The sequence below is a fragment of the Haliotis rufescens genome, unplaced genomic scaffold (assembly GCF_023055435.1).
Source record: "Haliotis rufescens isolate VD_foot unplaced genomic scaffold, xgHalRufe1.0.p SCAF_8, whole genome shotgun sequence".
Taxonomy (NCBI): Eukaryota; Metazoa; Mollusca; class Gastropoda; order Lepetellida; family Haliotidae; genus Haliotis; species Haliotis rufescens.
In genome coordinates this window covers 29348264-29370147 of record NW_025964372.1, presented here as the reverse complement: position 1 = coordinate 29370147, position 21884 = coordinate 29348264, and the positions used below count along the sequence as shown (strand labels likewise).

At 39.4% G+C, this 21884-nt stretch overlaps 1 protein-coding gene across 1 annotated transcript; it reads left to right on the top strand.

Annotated features, from left to right (window-relative positions):
* Positions 1 to 8235: 8235 nt before the first annotated feature.
* LOC124126428 (C-type lectin domain family 4 member E-like) lies at positions 8236 to 19026 on the top strand. The gene is made up of 4 exons (XM_048388843.1): positions 8236 to 8308; positions 11720 to 12034; positions 17064 to 17246; positions 17680 to 19026. The coding sequence occupies exons 2-4, from the start codon at positions 11797 to 11799 to the stop codon at positions 17895 to 17897; spliced, it is 639 nt and encodes a 212-aa protein (XP_048244800.1). The 5' UTR covers positions 8236 to 8308; positions 11720 to 11796; the 3' UTR covers positions 17898 to 19026.
* The last annotated feature ends 2858 nt before the right edge of the window (positions 19027 to 21884 follow it).

Genomic DNA, 21884 nt, shown 5'->3' with positions numbered 1-21884 from the left:
CTATTCCAAATATCTTTCCGAATACACTATCTAAATTTATACACTTGTAGTTATTAGGATAATTACGACACCATTATATCATGTGAGTTAAAAAACACTGGAACTATTTCGGTAATAATCTCACAACATCAGCCACTATTTCAGCAACAACGTCGCCAACTATGTCGACAAATACGTCAGTCAATACAGCCACCACAACTTCGCAAACTATAGCGGTAAAAATGTCTCCAAGAACACTTTCCAACACTAAACCTACAACTCCTCCAACAACCTCGACCTTGACTGCAGCGACTACGTCTGCTACTACGTATCCAAGTACGTCTACTATAATCTTTCCTACCAAGTCTGCAACAGCTTGAATCATACTTAATTGTATTCTGATTTTCTGTAATGAACTACTTAAGTCCAACATTTGGTAGTGGAACAGTTTACTTCATGATAGGAACATCCAAACAGTTGAAAAGGTAAATGTGTTACAAAAAAATGTAATCCACAACCTCTCCTTCTACATCAGATACTCCGACGGCAACCAAATCGGACTTCACATTCACATCGGCGAGTTCGCCTCCAACAACCTTGACCTTGGCTTCAGCGACCACGTCTGAAACATCTAGTTGTGAGAACATCTTCCAATATTTCCTCAAAGATAGTTCGAAAAGACATTTGTTACCGTTTTCCTGCAAATCCAAATGACACTGGGATGATATCTTAATAAACTATTAAGTTCTTAAAGACTAGTTTTTGGTAGTGGAACGATTTACTGCATTATTAAAAGATCAAAAACATTTTGAAGGTAAATGTGTTCCAGTTGTACAATACTTCCATTCAGATAGGAACAAAACACTGAAACAGTTTAATCCATAACCTCTCCTTTTACATCAGATACTCCTACAGCAACCATGTTGGCCTTGACAACTACATCGGCTTGTTCGCCATCAACAACCTTGACCTTGGCTTCAGCGACCACGACTGCAACGACGTCTACTATCACCTCCGCTTCTACGCCAGCAACATCTAGTTGTGAGAACATTTTCCAATATTTCCAATTGGGGCGAACCGAGATTCGAACCCACAATCATAGGTTTCTGGCGTGCCCAAGGGACGCAACACTGCACAGCGAATCGCGGCGCCTTAGACGACTTGGCAGTCCTGCCCCCGACACACAAGAGACTCAGTAACATTCACGTACCATTGGGAATATCAAAGTAAGTTTATACAGCAAACTACGAATTCAAAGGGGTAATTGTAGATTGTAATTAATATTTAATTAAGTTAGACAATGGGCAAGCATCGTGTCCTGGAGATGATGGAATCAAATTTCACACAAACTGTCAACTATGGCAAAACTCAACGATCGTGTCAATTACGCAACTTGTCATTAATTTGACTTGGGGTGTGTTATTCATGATGCAGTGTAATATGATCTGGACAGTAAAGCAGTAGAATAATGTGCAACAAATTATTTATGATAATTTCCGGCGTTGTGTTCATGGCTATTCTCAGTGACAAACATAAACAGACGGCAGACTATCGTTGTCACAACAAAATATTCCCTTGTTCAAGTTGGCGATATAATTTATTCATCGGGAAGATATTGGAATTCAAACCAGAGTTGTTTACGCTACACTTCAGTGAATTTTTACAAAATAAATCATATGAAACCCATACCTTTTGCTGATGTGATCTCTGCTGTCACGTTGTTATTTCCGGTTTGGTTGTCTCAAACAACAATCAGTAACGTAAGCGGTGGCGTTGCTTTTCAGAGGCCTAATCGGGTGCTATTGTGGCCTTACAGTAATAGTGATCGCTAAGCACACCGAAGACTTCGAGTTCCATTTCAAATGTGTATCTTACTCATTCCAGAGAAAAAGTGTGTCAAGGTAAACACAACAGGTTCTCAGGTGCTGGTTTTAAGTCCCAAAGGAACAGAGGCTGTGTATGTTTTGACTAAACACGTTATGCCATATAACACAAGGCGTGATCTCAATATCCTAAAATCTCAAAAGAATCTAAAAAACCCTTTGTATTTATGTTAATGTTTTAATTCCTCAGTTACCGCACCCCTTTCGCGCGTCAATGCGTTTATAGCAATTCCACTGTTGTGACAATTGATATATCAAACTGGTGCAGAGTCTTGGGGAAATGTAATGACTGCAATACAATCAAGCATGTCAAGAGAAATGTCGTTCCTTTTGTGAAACCATTGAAGTCTGTAAGTGATCAATCACATATTCTTATTTGATAATAGCATCCATCCCAAACACATTAAACATTAAATGTACTTGATAACTAAATATTTTAGCATTTTGCTTTGATAAATAAATCTTAAATGTTTTCACTCTAAACAATTCCAAAACAGGTTAACATTATACTCCCCATAAAGCACTATTAAATTAAAATCTGATAGTGAGTGAGTGAGTATGGTTTTACGCCGCTTTTAGCAATATTCCAGCAATATCACGTCGGGGGACACCAAAAATGGGCCTCACATATTGTACCCATGTCGGGAATCGAACCCGGGTCTTCCGGTGACGAGCGAAAGCTTTAACAACCAGGCTACCCGACCGCCCAACACGTGATAGAAATTCAATGCAGTGCGTCGATGAAGTCTTGGTCAGTGTACTCGGGAAACGCCAATGGTCTGTGATAAATTGAATCTCCTCTCCATATGTTACTACCTCATCACGTCACTGACATGGTTACTGCACACCAACGAGCTAATGCTGGTAATATAACGCAGTTACATCATCGAACCGTTGAAATATATGCGATTTTTTGTCAATATGGTTATCTTCCATTTATATAAGTCCGAACTTTTAGGAGCGTATGAAACATAGGATAAATAATAAATCATGTATGTTTCATGTGTGGCTTGTATGTTTTCATGCTGTTGTATTTCATGACCTGCGTAATAAATGTAAATGTAGCTGCCAATTGATACGCGCATTTCAAACGTATTCGGGGTAGAACAGGTCTTCACTAACCCATACTTGCCTTAAAAAGCAACTATGCTTGTCGTAAGAGGTGTTAAGGTTAAAATGCGTCTCAAAAACATTAGAAAATGGTAACAAATTAAACCGTTCATTGTTTGTGACAGAGTACTTTTAGTTAGAAAGGAATTAATAGATAAAAGACATTTCATATTTATCACAAGCGTATTCTTTACATTTTATATTTATCATTGGATTGGTTCCAGGGTATCGTCCATTAGTTAATGAAACATGCAGAGAGATGCATGATATGTTTCATCTGTAGCATCCGGAGTGAGTCACAAAATCAATAGAGAGATGAGCAATCTGGCACGTAGGCTTCTGTATTTTTCCCGATTACGACACACATGAGTTCATGGTCAGATCTAACTTTTAACGAATGAAAATGAGGTATTGTGACATGTGACAAAGACAGGCCAGGCCCAATCACTATAAAATTATACCTTCAACATTAGGAGAGGAGAGGGCGGTTTGCAATCGATCGAGTCTCCCCAGTTCAAGTTCTCCCCATTTAGTGACGAGCCTGGCCGGTCTGATCCTGTCGTGTATTGTTAGATGAAGGAGTGTAAGTAAAACTATGTGAGTATAAAGCTGGTGTTGCGTTTCTTTATTATGCGAGTATGAATGCTTTAGACCAATCACTCCTTGGCGGAGCTGAACCGATGCTCACCAGGCGAGTTGCAAAGTCATGGCGTAATTGATCATGATGACCAGGAACGGCAAGCTGTAGTCGGGTCGCACTTGACGCCTGAAAGCAGTTACGACAGAGGCGACTAATGGGATCGGGTGGTCAGGCTTGCTGACTTGGTTGATGCATGTTATCATATACCAATTGCGTGGGTCGATGCTCGTGATGTCAATCACTGGAATGTCTGGTTCATACTCAACTATTCACAAACCACCAACATATAGCTGGAATATTCCTGAGTGCGGCGTTCAACAACAAACAAAACAAACTAAAAATCAAACGCTTGTCGTATGGGCACCAGAGAGGTGTAATGGGGTTAAACGTCGCGTCCAGTGTGTGTGTGTGTGTGTGTGTGTGTGTGTTGTGTGTGTGTGTGTGTGTGTGTGTGTGTGTGTGTGTGTGTGTGTGTGTGTGTGTGTGTGTGTGTGTGTGTGTGTGTGTGTGTGTGTGTGTGTGTGTGTGTGTGTGTGTGTGTGCTTTACAAGTCCGGATTGATGTCGATTGATAGTGCTAGCAAACTGAGATACCACGCCCCAGTTTATCATGGATACCCCGGACATAGCATACTGGCCCCGAGCCTACCAGTATTTGTTTTATCCCTTTAATACCGAACGCAAGGCAGGGTAACAACAAGTACCATATTTTAACGTCATCAGGTATGACACGGCCGAAAATGGAACCCCAGAGCTTCCGCTCTCCGTTTTTTAAATGTAAACAGCACAATTATTGTTTAGCTATCAGGTGCTAATAAAACACTTATAATTCCTATAAGTAACGTTTTCGCAATGGAACAGATCATTCAAAATCAACGTACGCCCCGAAGTATTCTGCAAAACAGGAATGCCACAAGTTGCCAATCGTGTTAATGTTCACCGAAACACAATATAGTCTCTTTTGGCAACGTTATACAGTTGGTCAACAATCATGACTTGCCATGAGCCTGTCGTCAACGTGTGACGTCGTTAACAAGACAGCCATATTCGGTTTGTGCATCTAAGGAATCGATACTAAACTGCCACATTAACAGATCGTATAATTCCTGGGTTGAGACCAATTAGTGACAGAAGCGTACGCAACGGATTGAGGGGGCACAACATCCACCCCGAAATCCAGAGATACGCCCAATTTCGCAACGTCAGGTACGCATAGTTTGTAGACAGCATCTGAGGTTAACAAACTTGCATAACCCAACGTCGTCAGTTTTGGGGTTCGAACTATTATGGTATGGGGTGGCATCACAACTCATGGGAGAACACAGCTCATCATTGTTTTTGGCAATTTGAATGACGTACACAATAGCTTCTGGGACGACATCTTGGACGAGATCATATTCTACCCTGTGTGCAAATGCACGTGTTGAACACTTTTTTGAGGCAGCATAACGTTGCTGTACTGCCATAGCCGGCTGTTTCTCCTTCCCTCTCCCCATAGAACATGTCTGGGATGATATGTAACGGCGCCTACGACAGTACCAGAACTAGGCGGTGGCACACTCTTTGGTTGACAATTGGATCCAGCAGAAAGGTTCCAGGGAGGAATTCAGATCAAGCCCGTTACGCGAACTCGATCTTTCTCCCTTCACACTGATATTGCAACTTATTGTACAACACGATTTAATACCAGGTTGCTATAAAGTTTGACTTTGTTCAATAAACAACACATGTAAAACAACGGGTTTGGTATAAGAAATCTGTTCTTAATTGTCTTCATAATCACATGTATGGTGCTTGCTGTGCTTAGTTGAGCACAGTATTGTTTCAAGCAGTTCACCGTATGTAATGTATGATTTATAACGTTTCATGCGACGGTTTACGGTTCTGCATGGTTAATTGCTTTGACAGGGTTTTTTTACTTCCGGCAGAGATTATACAATCGTATATGTGCTTTGCTTCAGGATACATAGGAAATCAACAGGTTGGTCTGTAGTTTGCAATTATTTCCCTAAAAAATAATACGGTTGCATGATATATTCACGATGTTTGGGTTGAACAACGTAACATTCTCCTAAACGTACTTCAAATCTAAACCGGAAGTAATCACAACACAAACCCAGCTAACCAAACGGATCCGTACACAAGAGTAATGAGTGAGTGGGTGTGTTGGGTATTCCACGAATTGCAGCGAATTGCAGCGCCTTATGATTGGGCGATCCATGCCCCCGCACACAACTGTAACAGGCTATCATACAACAAAGATGTTTTAGATGAGATATGTATTCCATATCATTCCATGAAGAAACAGTGGTAATATGACACAATCATAAACTACAAAATATATGCACAATAAGTGCCAAACACACAAGCACTTTCAACATAAAAAGGGGGTACATTAAAACAATTCTATTTTAAAACGTGTATTAGAATGACATGGAAACTAAATGAGAATTGAGCTTAACTATGGTAATGTTGTACATACAAGGATTTTGTTTATAATTGTGGATATGAAAACAGATCATTGAAATTGTATTGATGTTTCAATTTTTAGTTTGTGATAACTTAACGACGTTTTGAGAAATGTGACCTTTGAGCTTTGTTTCTACAATATGTAAGTTAGATAATTATCAATTATATAGGACTTGTAATCAATTATTTTATATATTATTGGTACCAATTGAAGTAGCTACCAAGTTCTTCCTGATAGGCCCAGTTATGTGTTTTCTTGTCTTGGTTTGCCTTGTGCTGACCATTTAAAGACATTGAATATTATTATGCTTTCCAATGATAAGTACATTAATAACACCCAATTTGTACTTGACACCAATCCTCTCCGCCCATTGCTACACTTCCTTCATCTGCATATGACATTATATGCAGGGGAGCAATTAATGCGCTGCAGCAATCTCTACTTGTATAAAATTTAAACATCATTTCTTCTTTTCCGCTGTTTGGCTATCAGCCGACTGTCGGTTGGTTTCCTTTGGGAATCGGCTTATGAATAATCCTCCAAGTCATTCCGGTCCAGTGACAAACAAAGAGAGTCCTTAGGGAAATAACTGATGGCTTTTGTATTTTATAATGTCGATACACATAAGGTGGGTATTAATGAGATGTTGAAATTCAAGCATTTGGCATCCGTCGCTGTCGTTTCCAAAAAGAAATATATGTTCAGTACTTCAATAAGCATTTGCATGAATATGACTGGGCGATACCGTAACATTTATTACAGCTTTATAAGGCCCTGACTATTCCAATTCTGATCAAACGTCATTTGAGCAAGAGTCTTTTTACGCTCTTTGATATCTTCGTGGAACGAGCATGCTCGATTGTACCTAAAAATTATGGAATCAAGGAAAAGTTGACTATTGGGAAGTTGAAGTAATCCCTCTTGTCACGAGTCTCGTGGAGAGTTTTTCGTCACTCTCAATCTCTACGCACAGATCTAAATATGAAACAGATGAGGCAGTTACACGGGTCTGTTTCATTTCTACCCCTGTATATACTGTGGATACATCAGTGTAAGTACATTGGCTATAAGTTAAACGCCTAATTCCTTTGTTTTGAGTTTGCCAATTCTAGCAGACTCGTATGCATAAAAAGAACAGATCAGCAAGGAGAGGGACACAATTCGTACCCATGGGGATGCCTACTTCTTGCCTAAATGTGATATTCCCAAATATCACATAGTTCTATGAGGAAATCAGCATGTCCGCGTCATACGTAACGACGTTAAAAGATGGTATTTTTATTTTACCCTGCCTGGCGCTCGGAATTAAGGGGCTCATCCAAGGACTGGTCGGCTCAGAGTCATTCAGGTGTATTCCTGTTAAACTGCAGCATTGTATCTCAGTGGGCTAGTACTATAAAATCTGTACTACTCCGGATTATTATAAGTGGATGAGACGTAAGACACCATTTTAATTCACCTAACACAAGTGGGGCGCATATGTTAAATACTGGCAGAGTTGTGTTACAGTATGCTCTGAGGAAACACAGAGAGGCACAGTCGGCCCGAGACAAGGCAGGGGACCCTGAGGGTAGGGACGGGGGCATCTGACCAGAGGAAACATTTCATATTCACCAAATGTCTGTGTGATTCATCTACAGTAAACTACGGTTATAATGAACACGCTCTTAACGAACTGACGGATAAACCGAACTTACTTTTTGGTCCCGACTACTTGCTGTAGTCATGCTGTATATGTACTTATAACGAACTACGGTTATAACGAACTAAAATAAGTGGTCCCTTTGAGTTCGTTATAACCGTAGTTTACTCTACTAACAATGACTTCAATACCCCTCATTCTTGCATGACTTGAAGTACGTCAAATCATGACAGGTGATGGAATATCTACATAAGTATATGTATAGAAAGCCCTGTCCAACATCTCCGGATTGTCTGGTTCGGATTCGAATATTTACAGACCGCCATCATAACACTTACTAAATAAAACTAGACTGTACAATGCCTCCATACACCGCTATCATGTGACGTGTCCTGGACAGTTTTCCACCGGCCTATCCATTACGTTTATATTTTAACTCTGTGTTCGATGTTGTTAGGGGCTACTGAATGGCATTGGTACAAATCAATACACACAATCACAGTTGCTTCAAAAACACAGGCACATTCAACAAGCCAGATCATACTGTTCTACAGATGTGTGCGTGTAACATTTCCTCGAATGGTTGTAAGTATGCAATCTGAGACATATTTTGGTATAAGCTACATATTAAGATAATTATTACATAACATTTTAACTTGTTCTAATGTGCTTATGTAAAGTGTAATTAACACGTCCCATTTTAATTCTGGAAACACAATAGTCCAGAAACTCTACGGTCTTTATCCAGTCTCGGTCAAAGGTATTTACAAAATTGAACATGCTGTTTTCATGGGAACATACCAAGGAAGAACAAATATTTTTCAAAATCTCAATATTTACACTATGTCGCTCATGGGCGAATTGTAGCCCATGAGCGAAGAGTGGCATATGGGTAGGCCCATGGGCAAGAATATATTCCTTTACTTAAAACTCAAGTGTAAGTATCATGATGCAATATTTAATTCATTTTAACTTAATTCAACGATTTTATAGCGATATTGAAATATTTCGCCCATGGGCGAGAATATTTTCCTTTACTCAAAACTCATGGCTTTGTTTCGCAAATACATACAGATGTTCTTACAAGTATCATGACACATAACGTAACTCATGTTTTACTTAATTCAACGATTTTATAGCGTTATTGAAATATTTCGCCAATGGGCGAGAAGAGGTTTGGCCCATGGGCGAGAATATTTTCCTTTCCTCAAAACCTGTGTTTTACTGTCGCAAATACATAAAGGTGTTCTTAGAAGTTTCATGTCACATAATTTAACTCGTTTTAACTTAATTCAACTATTTTATAGCGTTATTGAAATATTTCGCCCATGGTCGAGAATATTTCCTTTTGCTCAAAACTAGTAGTTTTGTTTCGCAAATATACTCACACGCAAAAGAAACGCAAGTGGTTTTGAGCAACTAGGTTACAAACAGGGAACCATAAATTGATACGAGTTTTAGCATGTAGCGAAGCCTGATGGTGTTATTAATATTTTTGGTTGTATTTTGGAAGCCCCGAGTAAAAATCAACATAAAAAACGAATCGCCAAAACGCACCATTTCAATGAATATGTGGGTATCATGCACCCATTTCTCGCGAAATCGAAAATGCACGAACTGTCACGAACTGTAGTGGGTTTAAAACTGTGGCCGATTCCTGGATCTACCACTCCTTGGTCAACAATGCCACGCCTAACTCAAATTCAGAGAAACCAGACTATCGGACGTTTGGAAGCTGGAGAGTCTGTCAAAGATGTTGCCCGTCATTTCAACGTTAACAAAACCACAATTTACCGTCTCCTGCATCGATACAATGCTACACAGACCACATATGACCTTCCTCAGAGCGGTCGTCCTAGGGTCACCACACCTCGACAAGATCGGCAGATTACCCGTCAGCACCAGCGACATCCGTTCCTAACTGCAAGTGAAAGTGCTCGACAGGCCATAGGAACACATAATCGACACATTAGCCGGGACACTGTGATCTGACGTCTCCGTTCCAACAACCTCAGATGTCGCCGACCAGCACGTCGTCCTGTTCTCCAACCACGGCATCGACAAGCACGACTTCATTGGGCACAGGGTCATCACAATAGGCGTCATCGTGAGTGGAGGCGTGTCATCTTCTCTTTTGTGTCTCCCATGCAGACGGAAGAGTCAGACTTCGGCGGCGTCGAGGTGATCGTTTCGCTGACAGAAACGTTGTGGAAAGGGATCCATTGGGTGGACCTAGCGTCATGATATGGACAGGGATTGGACTTAATGTGAGACATGGACCCATGTGCTTTCTGAATGTTGCTCAAAGTCGGGGACACGGCGTCACTGCTCAGCGGTATATCGACCAAGTGATCAGACCACACGTTGTTCCATTTTTTGCACAACATCAACAACACATTTTCCAGCAGGACAACGGTCGTCCCAATGTTGCCAGAGCTACAATGGCCTTTCTGCAACAACACAACATCCGTGTTCTACCGTGGCCAGCCCTCAGCCCTGATCTGAACCCCATGAAGCGCTTGTGGGATGAGGTTCAAAGGCGTCTGTACAACGTGACCCAGTCCCTACAACTGCCGATGAGCACGATTTGCGACAGTAAAACACCGGTTTTGAGGAAAGGAAAATATTCTCGCCCATTGGCGAAATATTTTAATAACCCTATAAAATCGTTGAATTAAGTTAAAATGAGTTACATTATTACTCATGATACTTCTAAGAACATCTGTATGTATTTGCGAAACAAAACCATGAGTTTTGAGTAAAGGAAAATATTCTCGCCCATGGGCGAAATATTTCAATATCGCTATAAAATAGTTGAATTAAGTTAAAATGAGTTAATGATACTTGAAAGAAATACATATATGTATTTGACCGAGACTGGGTAAAGACCGTAGAGTTTCTGGACTATTGGGTTTCCAGAATTAAAATGAGACGTGTTAATTTGAATTCCGCTGTTTCAAACCAGTCACAAGTCTGTGAAAAACTGCCATATCTGCCTTATTAAAAAAATTGCAAAATGTGTAGATGTCGTCATGTGATGTGCATAATTATTGAGATATCGCCACGGGGTATATATACATAAAGTTATCAGAGGCGATGTCGACATAAAATATATATCGTTAAGGTTATCGGATGCGTTGTTATGAATGTGAAGAAGCGCGCGTGCGTGCGTGTGTGTCTGCTGGTACTAGTTAGGACTTTCTTTTAATGTCGGTTTGAATGACGCGGTCAAGGATCGAACAAACCACTGACGTTCCCTTCTCAAGACAGACACTTTATCCACTAGACCACGGAGGAGGTCGATGTTTGAAGTATTCAGGGAATTATTCTAATTAACAGTTTTGACCACCGGATTTCATACAGGTAAATACAGTCCAAGATGACAGATTACTAATTACAACAGTGAGTTTATGGATGGGGCTAGATTTAGGAAAACTGCCTGTACAAAAATCAACGACTGTACACATTCATACGGTGTGATAACGGCTTATGGAGTATTGTACAGTGTATCTTAATAATGAGTGAGTTGGGTTTAACGCCGCTTTTAAAAGTATTCCAGTTATATCTCGGCTTGTCAGCTTAATTTTGGAGGAAAGTCCCGAAGCGATGCAGGTCTCAGACGTTTACCACTTCGGTGAACGTCACAAGCACGGGTATGGTGCTGAGGAACCTAGAAGCATTACCCACCCCCACCCCGTGAATCTTAATAAAAGTAGATTAAGGGTTATATGCACACATAAAAATACTTGAATCCGAAGGTTAATCGAAATTTAAAGTGGATAGTGTGTTCTGTATGATATAGATATTTCATCACGTATGTACTATGTTAAAGAAGGCATGGTTTAACGTACTTCAAGTCGAGCAAGGGATAGGGGGTATTGAAACCATTTTTAGTAGATGAATCATACAGAACCAGGGACAGGTATTTGTTTGGAGTTGCGTTCTTCTGTCATCACAATCGATGGTGTCACTGAATGTAATTTTTTTTATTTTCAGGATTTCGTCTCCTCGGTGAGAACAAGATTTTATTACAATATCTGTGACAACTCCTGATCATCATATCAGTAAACAACATGGGATGTTCTGAAATGACCGTGTCCTCGTTATCTACTGGTCAGGTGCTCCCGTCCCTACCCCCAGCGACCCCTGCCTTGTCCAGGGCAGACTGTGTCTCTATGTGCCTCTTCAGTGCATACTGTACCACGATGTTCTACAACAAGGAAACCAAGTCTTGTCATCTGATGGAAGGCTTCAAGCAGACACAGCTGGTAGCCACCTCCGAGCCTATTGAACACCTGGTGTTGGGCAAAGGTAAGATTACAGCTTCTACAAGGAACATTCTAAAATAATACGGCCTCAGGAATATATACACGCCCAAATAGATCACATAAAAGAAGGAACTTTATTACGACGTCAGGTTACAGAATAAAAGAATTTAAAGATGGTTTGTGCTGACAGTGAGAACATGAAAAGGCAGGATGCCTTAGTGTATTGTGTGCTGCGTGTGTTGCTGGAACTGAAATAAGAGCTATCAACAAATATTATGAAAGGAGAAAGTGTATACAGTTCGGTAAATTGCGAATGACTTAAGAATGACCATTCATTGTGAATAGACTGTTTATGAGATCTTTGTGATGATTTCGGGCTATTGAGGCATTTACACCAAATGGAATCTGTTTCGTCCTATAGTTGGATTATACTTGCCTTTTCGTTCTATATCACTTGGATCTTTCCTCCCACATGAAGCTGACACGCCGTGATATACGTGAATACTGTGTAAAGCAGCGTTAGAGGATAAACGAGAGGTAAATATGGTTCAGTGTAGGTTTTACGCCGCTTTTAGCAATATTCCAGCAATATCACGGCGGGGAACACCATTGTACCCATATCGGGAATCGAACCCGGGTCCTCGGCGTGACGAGCGAACGCTTTAACCAGTAGGCTACCCGACGGCCCCCCTACATATATATGGCTTGACCCGTGAAGATCCGGGGTAGAATAGGTCTTCAGCAACCCATGCTTGCCGTAGAAGGCGACTATGCTTGTCGTAGGAGGCGACTAACGGGATCGGGTGGACAGGCTTGCTGACTTCGTTGATGCATGTCATTGATTCCAGTTGCGTGGATCGATGCTCATGATATTAATCACTGGGTTGTCTGGTCCAGACACGATTATTTACAGACCTCCGTCATAAAGATGGAATATTGCTGAGTGCGGCGTTAAACAACCAACCAACCATATATGGTTTAGCTGTCCATGGGAAGTTGTGGTTTTGACTGAAGTGTAATCGTGATTGTTGAAACAAATGAATCAAAAATTACGTTTCACCATTTCTGTTGTTATATAAGTAAATCTGACTGCTTTACACCTCCGGTGTACGCCAAGGTTGTGTTTTCGTTCGTTGTTGTTTATATTTTTCATAAATGGACTTGCTACAGAGTCGCAAAATAGTGGCCAACAAGGGATATTTGTAACACATGTCAACAAATAATGGACATTATGCTCCTTCTATTTGCTTATGATGTTGTACAATTATTTCAAATGGCTTGCAAAAGCAGTTTAATGTGTTATTGTTCAAAATGGAGTCTTGAAGTACATCTTAATAAAACCGATGTTGTAGTTTTTAGAAAAGGTGGTATTGTTGCAAAACATGAAAAGTGGTGTCGGCCTTGAGTGTAGTCACTTACTATAAATATTTAGGTCTTATGTCCTCCTCTAGATTGTCATGGTCTATGGCATGTAAGCAATTAGCTGTTCAGGCGTCGAAAGCCATTATGCCTCTTTATAATGTATTCAGGAAAAATAGTCGTGTGTCTTTTTTCACAGCATGTACCATTTTTGAGGGCAAAATTATGCCTATACTTTTGTATGGTTCTGAAATATGGAGTGCTAAGTATTACGCTGCAATTGAAAAAGTTCACACTTCATATTTCAAATGTTTTCTTAGTGTTGGTAAGTTTGCCACAAACAAGGCATTCCTTGGTGAAACAGGCCGTGGTAATATTTTTGTAGCCAGCCAATTGAGGGTAATTAAGTATTGGATTAAATTACTTGGAATGATGCCTGATAGATACCCACATCAGTGTTACAAAGTGTTAAAGGTAATTGATGATAATGGTAAAAATAATTGGATTTCGGATGTGAGAAATCTGTTATTTGTTAGTGGCTTTTCATATGCATGGATTTCACAAGATGTGGGAGATCCACAGTTATTTTTATATTCATTTAAGCAAAGACTAAAGGATGTATTTTGTCAACAGTGGCACCAAAGTATTTCTGAATCACGTTATCTTAGCAATTACAGCAAAGTAAAAACATTGTTACAAAGATATTTAACTTGTTTAAATGATAAAAGTTTAATCAGAGCTTATTGTAAACTTAATTTCATGGCATAATTTTAATGTAAATATATGTCGCCAAAGACGGTGATTGTGAACTCTATTTGTACAAACTGCTCATCCGGAGAAGTAGAGGGTGAATACCATGTCTTACTTATATGTGAAACGTTTTCCCATTTAAGGTATACATTTCTCCCCATGCAGCAAGGTATATAATACTAACGTAACATAATATACAAGACAGGTGTAAAATACAAATGTGACATAACATACAAGACAGGTGTAAAATACAAACGTGACATAACATACAAGACAAGTGTAAAATACAAACCTGACAAAATGTAAAAGACGGGTGTAAAATACTAACGTGACCTAACGTACACGACAGGCGTACAATACTTACGTGACATAACATACAAGACAGGCGTAAAATACTAACGTGACATAACATACAAGACAAGTGTAAAATACTAACGTGACAAAACATACAATACAGGCGTAAAATACAAACGTGGCATAACATACAAGACAAGTGTAAAATACTAACGTGACATAACGTAAAAGACGGTGTAGAAATAACGTGACATAACATACAAGACAGGCGTACCATACTAACGTGACATAACGTACACGACAGGCGTAAAAACTGACGTGATATAACGTACACGACATATGTAAAATACTAACGTGAAATAACATACAGGACGGGCGTAAAATACTAACGTGACATAACGTATTTTACGCCTGAAGTGTATATTATGTCACGTTAGTATTTTACGCCCGTCTTGTATGTTATGTCACGTGAGTATTTTACGCCTGTAGTGTATGCTATGTCACGTGAGTATTTTACGCCTGTCTTGTATATTATGTCACGTTAGTATTTTACGCCTGTCGTGCATATTATATCACGTTAATATTTTACGCCTGTCTTGTATGTTTTGTCACGTAAGTATTTTACGCCTGTCGTGCATATTATTTCACGTTAGTATTTTACGCATGTCGCGTATATTATGTCAAGTTAGTATTTTACGCCTGTCGTGTATAATATGTCACTTTAGTATTTTACACTTGTCTTGTATGTTATGTCACGTTAGTATTTTACACTTGTCTTGTATGTTATGTCACGTTAGTATTTTAGTGAGTATTGTATGTTATGTCTCGTTAGTATTTTAGTGAGTATTGTATGTTATGTCACGTTAGTATTTTAGTGAGTATTGTATGTTATGTCACGTTAGTTTTTTAGTGAGTATTGTATGTTATGTCACGTTAGCATTTTAGTGAGTATTGTATGCCTCGCCATTTAGTGTTCCTGAATGTCATGTCACATTATCGCCTGCGTCATGTCTCGTTAGTATAATATAAATACTACTGCTTAAGCTATTACTACTACTACCACTACTACTATCACCATTACTACTACTACTACTACTACTACTACTACCACTACTACTATCACCATTACTACACTACTACTACAACTACTACTACTACTACTACTACTACTACCACCACTACTACTATCACCATTACTACACTACTACTACTACTACTACTACTACTACTACTACTACTACTACTACTACTACTACCACCATTACTACTACTACTACTACTACTACTACTACCACTACTACTATCACCATTACTCCACTACTACTACTACTACTACTACTACTACCTCTTCTACTACTACCACTACTACTATTACTACTACTACTACTATTCTACTCTTGAAGTACTCTCTAATTCAATGATCTATCACTGAATCAAATTTAGAGTAGCACATTTTAGTAATACAGGTACAGACATCCACACATCAAGAGTAGTAGTAGTAGTAGTAGTAGTAGTAGTAGAAGTAGTAGTAGTAGTGGTAGTAGTAGTAGTAGTAGTAGTAGTAGTAGTGAAGTAATGGTGACAGTAGTAGTGGTAGTAGTAGTAGTAGTAGTAGTAGTAGTAGTGTAGTAATGGTGATAGTAGTAGTGGTAGTAGTAGTAGTAGTAGTAGTAGTAGTAGTAGTAGTAGTAGTAGTGAAGTAATGGTGATAGTAGTAGTAGTAGTAGTAGTAGTAGTAGTAGTAGTGTAGTAGTGGTGATAGTAGTAGTGGTGGTAGTAGTAGTAATAGTAGTAGTAGTAGTAGTAGTAGTAGTAGTAGTAGTAGTAGTAGTAGTAGTAGTATACACACTGTATACAAAAGAGAGACCACACTGCAGTGCTGGGGAGCATGGGTTGCTGTGATCACACATGATAATATGACATTCCGGCTTGAAAGCTGCACGCGAGAAGAGTCGTCTCGGCAAAGTGAGCCATATGGGATATATACACCCACGAGTGTTCTGAGACATTTGGATGCTAGAAGCAACTGTAGTTTCAAGTTAGTTCTTTGTGCCCCTGGAAGCCAATGTTGGGATTGTAGAGCTGGAAATATATTGTTCTTCCAGCGGCAACACGCGTTTTAAAGTTTCTGTCCTTTGGCCAGTATTGAGCCAGAGATGTTGACAAAAGTAATTGAGTTTTAAACCCCCCAAATATTTGCATGAAACGTTTTGTTTCTCTGGATGTTCAGCGGGTAACGCAACGCTTATAACGCGGTACTGTTGCAAGGGAACGCGAAAGTACATCGAGGGGATGCTATAAATATGCTATTTTACGATGACAGACAGCAGTTTTCGTAATGTAATGTGAAAGAAACATGATTTGTAGAGAGATTTGACATATTCCTTAGTGAGTGAGTAAGTATAATTTTACGCCGCTTTTAGCAATATTCCAGCCATATCACGGTGGGGGGCACCAGAAATTGCCTTCACACATTGTACCCATGTCAGGACACGAACCCGGGTCTTCGGTGTGACCCGTTTAACCACTAGGCTACCCGACCGCCCCGTGTTCCGTAAGTGACATGTTGGACTGAAAGAAAACTACAAGGTTTCTTGTTGAGCCTTTTACTTCATCATTTCCTATTTTGATGTTACATCCAACTTGTCACTGATGGCTATATATTCCAGCTCCCTGTCCGCTCGAGTCAGGCTATCTGTACAGCCGGAGACTGAACATGTGTTACAAGAAGCACACAGACCTTAAAGCGTGGCCTGACGCCAAGACAGCATGCTCAGCAGTGGGCAGCTACCTCGTCATCATCAACAGCGCTGAACGGAACCAATTCATGTACGACATTGCGGCAGATATTGGTAGGTCACGTGTAGGATGTTTTGTGAGTGATTGAGTCAGCGAGTGAGTGAGTGAGTGAGTGAGTGAGCGAGTGAGGCAGTGAGTGAGGCAGTGGGTGTCAGCGAGTGAGTGAGCGAGGCAGCGAGTGAGGCAGTGAGTACGTGAGTAAATCAGTCTGTCAGTATGTTAGTCAGTCTGAGGTACGATGTCACACACACTCAGCCAAGTCACACATACAAAGCACCCAATGCTCACAAGTCGTCATTTGTGATTAGCCTATTCTATTCTAAAAGGACGATGAATGCTTATTGGATAGAATAATAAAATAAAAATTCCTGACATTGTACTTCCTGACAATGCACTATTTCAGCCGAGCTTATGCAATTGCTGGATCAGGTCTTTTGTCCATAACTAACATTACGTAAATGTTTATTAAACAAATTTCTATTACAGGAACGTTTTGGACGAGCGGGAATATAATGGGATCATCCTGGAGATGGGGAGACAACTCTTCAGTTGCTGAGCCCACCTTCTGGAGCCCCCGGGAACCCGAGATAGATCATCCAACCCACAAATGTCTCACCTTCTATGACCTGAGCCTCCCCAACAGCTGGCACGCTGGTGACTGTTACATCCATCCAATGGCCTACGTCTGTGAAATATCTATGTAGACAGTTGTGTTTTGCTCCATGGACATTCGTGAATGTTTTCAGCAGGTTATCATATATGTAACAACTTTAGCAGTTATACTGGCATCTTGTTAAAAGCAAAAACACACTGCATATATACATATACCTGAGCCTCCCCAACAGCTGGCACTCTGGTGGCTGTTACCATCATCCAATGGCCTGTCTGTGAAATATCTATGTAGACAGTTGTGTTTTGCCCCATGGACTTTCGTGAATGTATTCATAAGGTTATCATATATGTAACAACTTTAGCAGTTACTCTGCTAGTATTAGACAGGTTCTAATATCCGAATACGCCGACACACTGATTAGGCTGAGCTATTGGTTAGGTTGATATGTCAGATGTAATGTTGACCTTAAACATAAACGAGATAGTTTGAAGTGCAATCTGGTGAAATAATAAATAACGCTGAAACGTCGCATTAATTCCTTGTGGTCTTTACTTCTTTCGTGATAGGACTGTCAATTTGATTAACATTTGCGATGACCACAAAATAACCACACAGAAGATTAAAATTTTCTGCATTATTATTCACAAAATCAATGAAGCATGTCTCCAGTGATGTTTCACACACTGCGATAAAATGCCGACGTTCTAGAAGAGTGATTGGGTATGGTTTTACGACGCTTTTAGCAATGTTCCAGCAATATCACGGCGGGGGACACAAAAAATGGGCTTCACACATTGTACCCATGTCGGGAATCGAAACCCGGGTCTTCGGCGTGACGAGCGAACGCTTTAACCACTAGGCTACCCGACCGCCCCACGTTCTATAAGAAATAGAAAGACAAGAGTGATATAGATAGAAAAAAAATGTATCATATTCTGCAGTAAAGAGTGTCATATATTCTGTTTCGGCAGAAAATATAGGATGGTTATTCTCTTGCATTGATACTTTATATTAACGAGTCACGTAAATGAAAGAATGAAAGTCACGTGCCATAGCAGAAATTAACTTAGCTCAATCGAACTGCTATTTTGTACATAAAAATATCAATATGCTTTAATTATTTTATAGTCTTTGTACTGGTGTTTTTGCATGATCTACGCCGACTTTCAACCTGGTATAGACGGCCGCTGTGTGAGAAAAATAGAATATTTTATTCATTATGTGCCGTTTATAACATTTATTTAAATATGAGTTAAACAGATCAATACTTCAAACACATTAAAAATCGACACGTATTATTTTACTTCCAGAAAATGGCCTCCCTTTAGAATTCAGGGGTCCGTCCCACAAAGCTTTTGTAGCGCTAAGGTGATCGAATCTCCAATACTTTAACATAGACTTGTGATTGTCGTTGCGCTTCAGTCGCTTTGTAGAACGGGGCTCAGCACCACGAAGTTTACAAACACCTCACAATATACTATGACGTAATTTGTGAAATTTGTTGCAATGTACACTGGCGAAACACTGTGCAATACCAGCATATTGTTATTAAACAGTGGTATCTTCAACTGGCAAGTAATAAATCACATCTCTCCATAAGGGTTTCAAATAATTAATTATTAGATAAAATCAGCAGCATTTGACGATTCGAGTGATACACAACTTGATTTCAAATATACTATTTAAAGATGTACTTGTCGCCAAACTTCAGACTACAGTGGCGGACATAATGCCAAATATGACACTAATTTCACTTTTCTGACTTTTGCCTTCCGAATGAGGATGATATTAATACAGACGAAAACATGCGCCAAACCAATGAGCAGTTTGAATGGCCTAAATACATGTTAAGTGTAATGCGTATGACTTTGTTGGTTGCAATGTGTGAGCTGACGGAGGTTATCGTTGCTCTATCGACAACCATGGCCCAAATAATGTGATACAGCTGCAGTATTTCTGATTACTGTTTTTGTTATTCCCATGCTTGGACACTATATGCTGTTAAAGAAGAGTATATCTGATACAGTGAAATTCCGTCAATCCGGACATAATCATCGCATGTACATATGTAGACCGGGCCAACGAGGTAGCACTCTATTCTAATATATGATTAATATAGTATTGTTACCATTCGTAGGATGCTTAGTGAGACCAATTATAAAAACCTTTGTAAAACACGTTAAAGCGTCTTACAAGGTACATATTCACACACACACACACACACACACACACACACACACACACACACACACACACACACACACACACACACACACACACACACACACACACACACACACACACACACACACACACACACACACACACACACACACAAAGCTGCTGGTGTACTAGTTCATCAAATAAAATACCAAGTGTCATTTTTCTTGAAATTCCCTTGCAAAAGGCCTTTTTGCGAGGAGGATAGTTTGGATAAAGCGAAAAGGAAAATAGAAACCGACTGGACATGCCGTTTTGTGATTCTTGCATTTTGAGACATTTGTCTATGATATCGATCTACACAAACTAAACGAACTTGGTTACGTAATAAATTTAGCATTCATTCTTACATATAATCCATGACTGACTACCCTCGAACAACAATTACAAAGGATCATGCACATTGATCAGATTACATGCTAAGGTTACATATTTGGCACAATTTTTCTGTACCAAAATTCACATATTCAGTTCATGGTCTTGAGTACTTGAAACTGTTGTCTGATTTTGCAAGAAAGGTCTCTTTTATTTTATTCACAAAATATGCAGGAAGAACTTTACTACATTTCTTACGGTGCCAAACCCCTCCTCCCCTTAAGCTGAGGGGAGGAGGGCGTCTCATTTGCGCATCACTGAAACCAGAACACCACTCAACACAAATCTCGAAAGCATTGAGTAAAATTACTGAACATATATCGAAAAAAAATTAAATATATAATGGAAACTTTTGCATACACCATTTAGCATTTTTAAGTTGTTGAATCTGCATACCAAATACGATTTTATATGAGTCCCGCGTACCACATCGTTGAGTATTGAATACCCTCTAAACTATCCCCCACAGTCCGGCGTACTGAATGGGGGTTGGAAGCCTCATTTATTGGGACGTCTAAAATAAACTGGACTTGAAGGTGAGAATCTTTTGTGTGCAAAGTATCTGTAAGCCCTGAAATTAATTAAGTCCTCATTTTAAAAAAGAACATAAAACTCGTTAATACTCACCACAACGCACATTATATGTACCTTTTTTAATATGAAAACAAGGTAGATGATTTATATAAAGATGTCTTGGTCATGAAAAATCTAAATTAATAAACCCAATAAAATACATAATAATCGAGAATAATTTTACGATAAATGTCAATGTGAAAGGAATATTTGTGTCAGTTTTTTTTGGATATATGTTCATTGTCGATTATTATATTACTATAACTGTTTACACGGCAGTATTAACTGAACCAACCATCACTAGACCGTACAATTTTAATGCAAACATTCATTTGTATAGAAAACAAATTTAGCTTTAGTGTTATACTAATTGGTTGGCATCAAGAAAACACAATTAACAACGTTTAGACAATGCTAAGCGTTTATCTACACCTGGCACCTTTTACACAAGCATAACTGTCTTACGAATTATTTTTTATTGATAAACATCCATTTTATTTGCAAATGTCAGGATAACGTGTAACACCAGATTGTGGTCCCCAGTGTTTCCTGTTGACATCAGTTTGATCGTCTTCACTTAGTAGATGTTCCTCGCTTTCCGCGCTACTGGCAAGACTGTTATGATTAACCACTAGCTCATATCGATAAAGAAGATTATGTGTAAGGTTCATTGAGCGAAAATTCAATGTTTTCATCGATGGCATTGTCAGTTGATGCCATGGCGAACACTCATAATCTACCAAATACTTTTCAGAAACAGTGATCGTCTGTAGGTCAACTCTCCACTCTGTCATGTGATGACAACTTTGCTAATTAACGCTCGGTAGTTTCCGGAATATGAGTAATTTAAACCTTTTTTTGGTCACAAATATATTGCTTTCGAATTTTCTCCTTCAAGATACTTGTATCA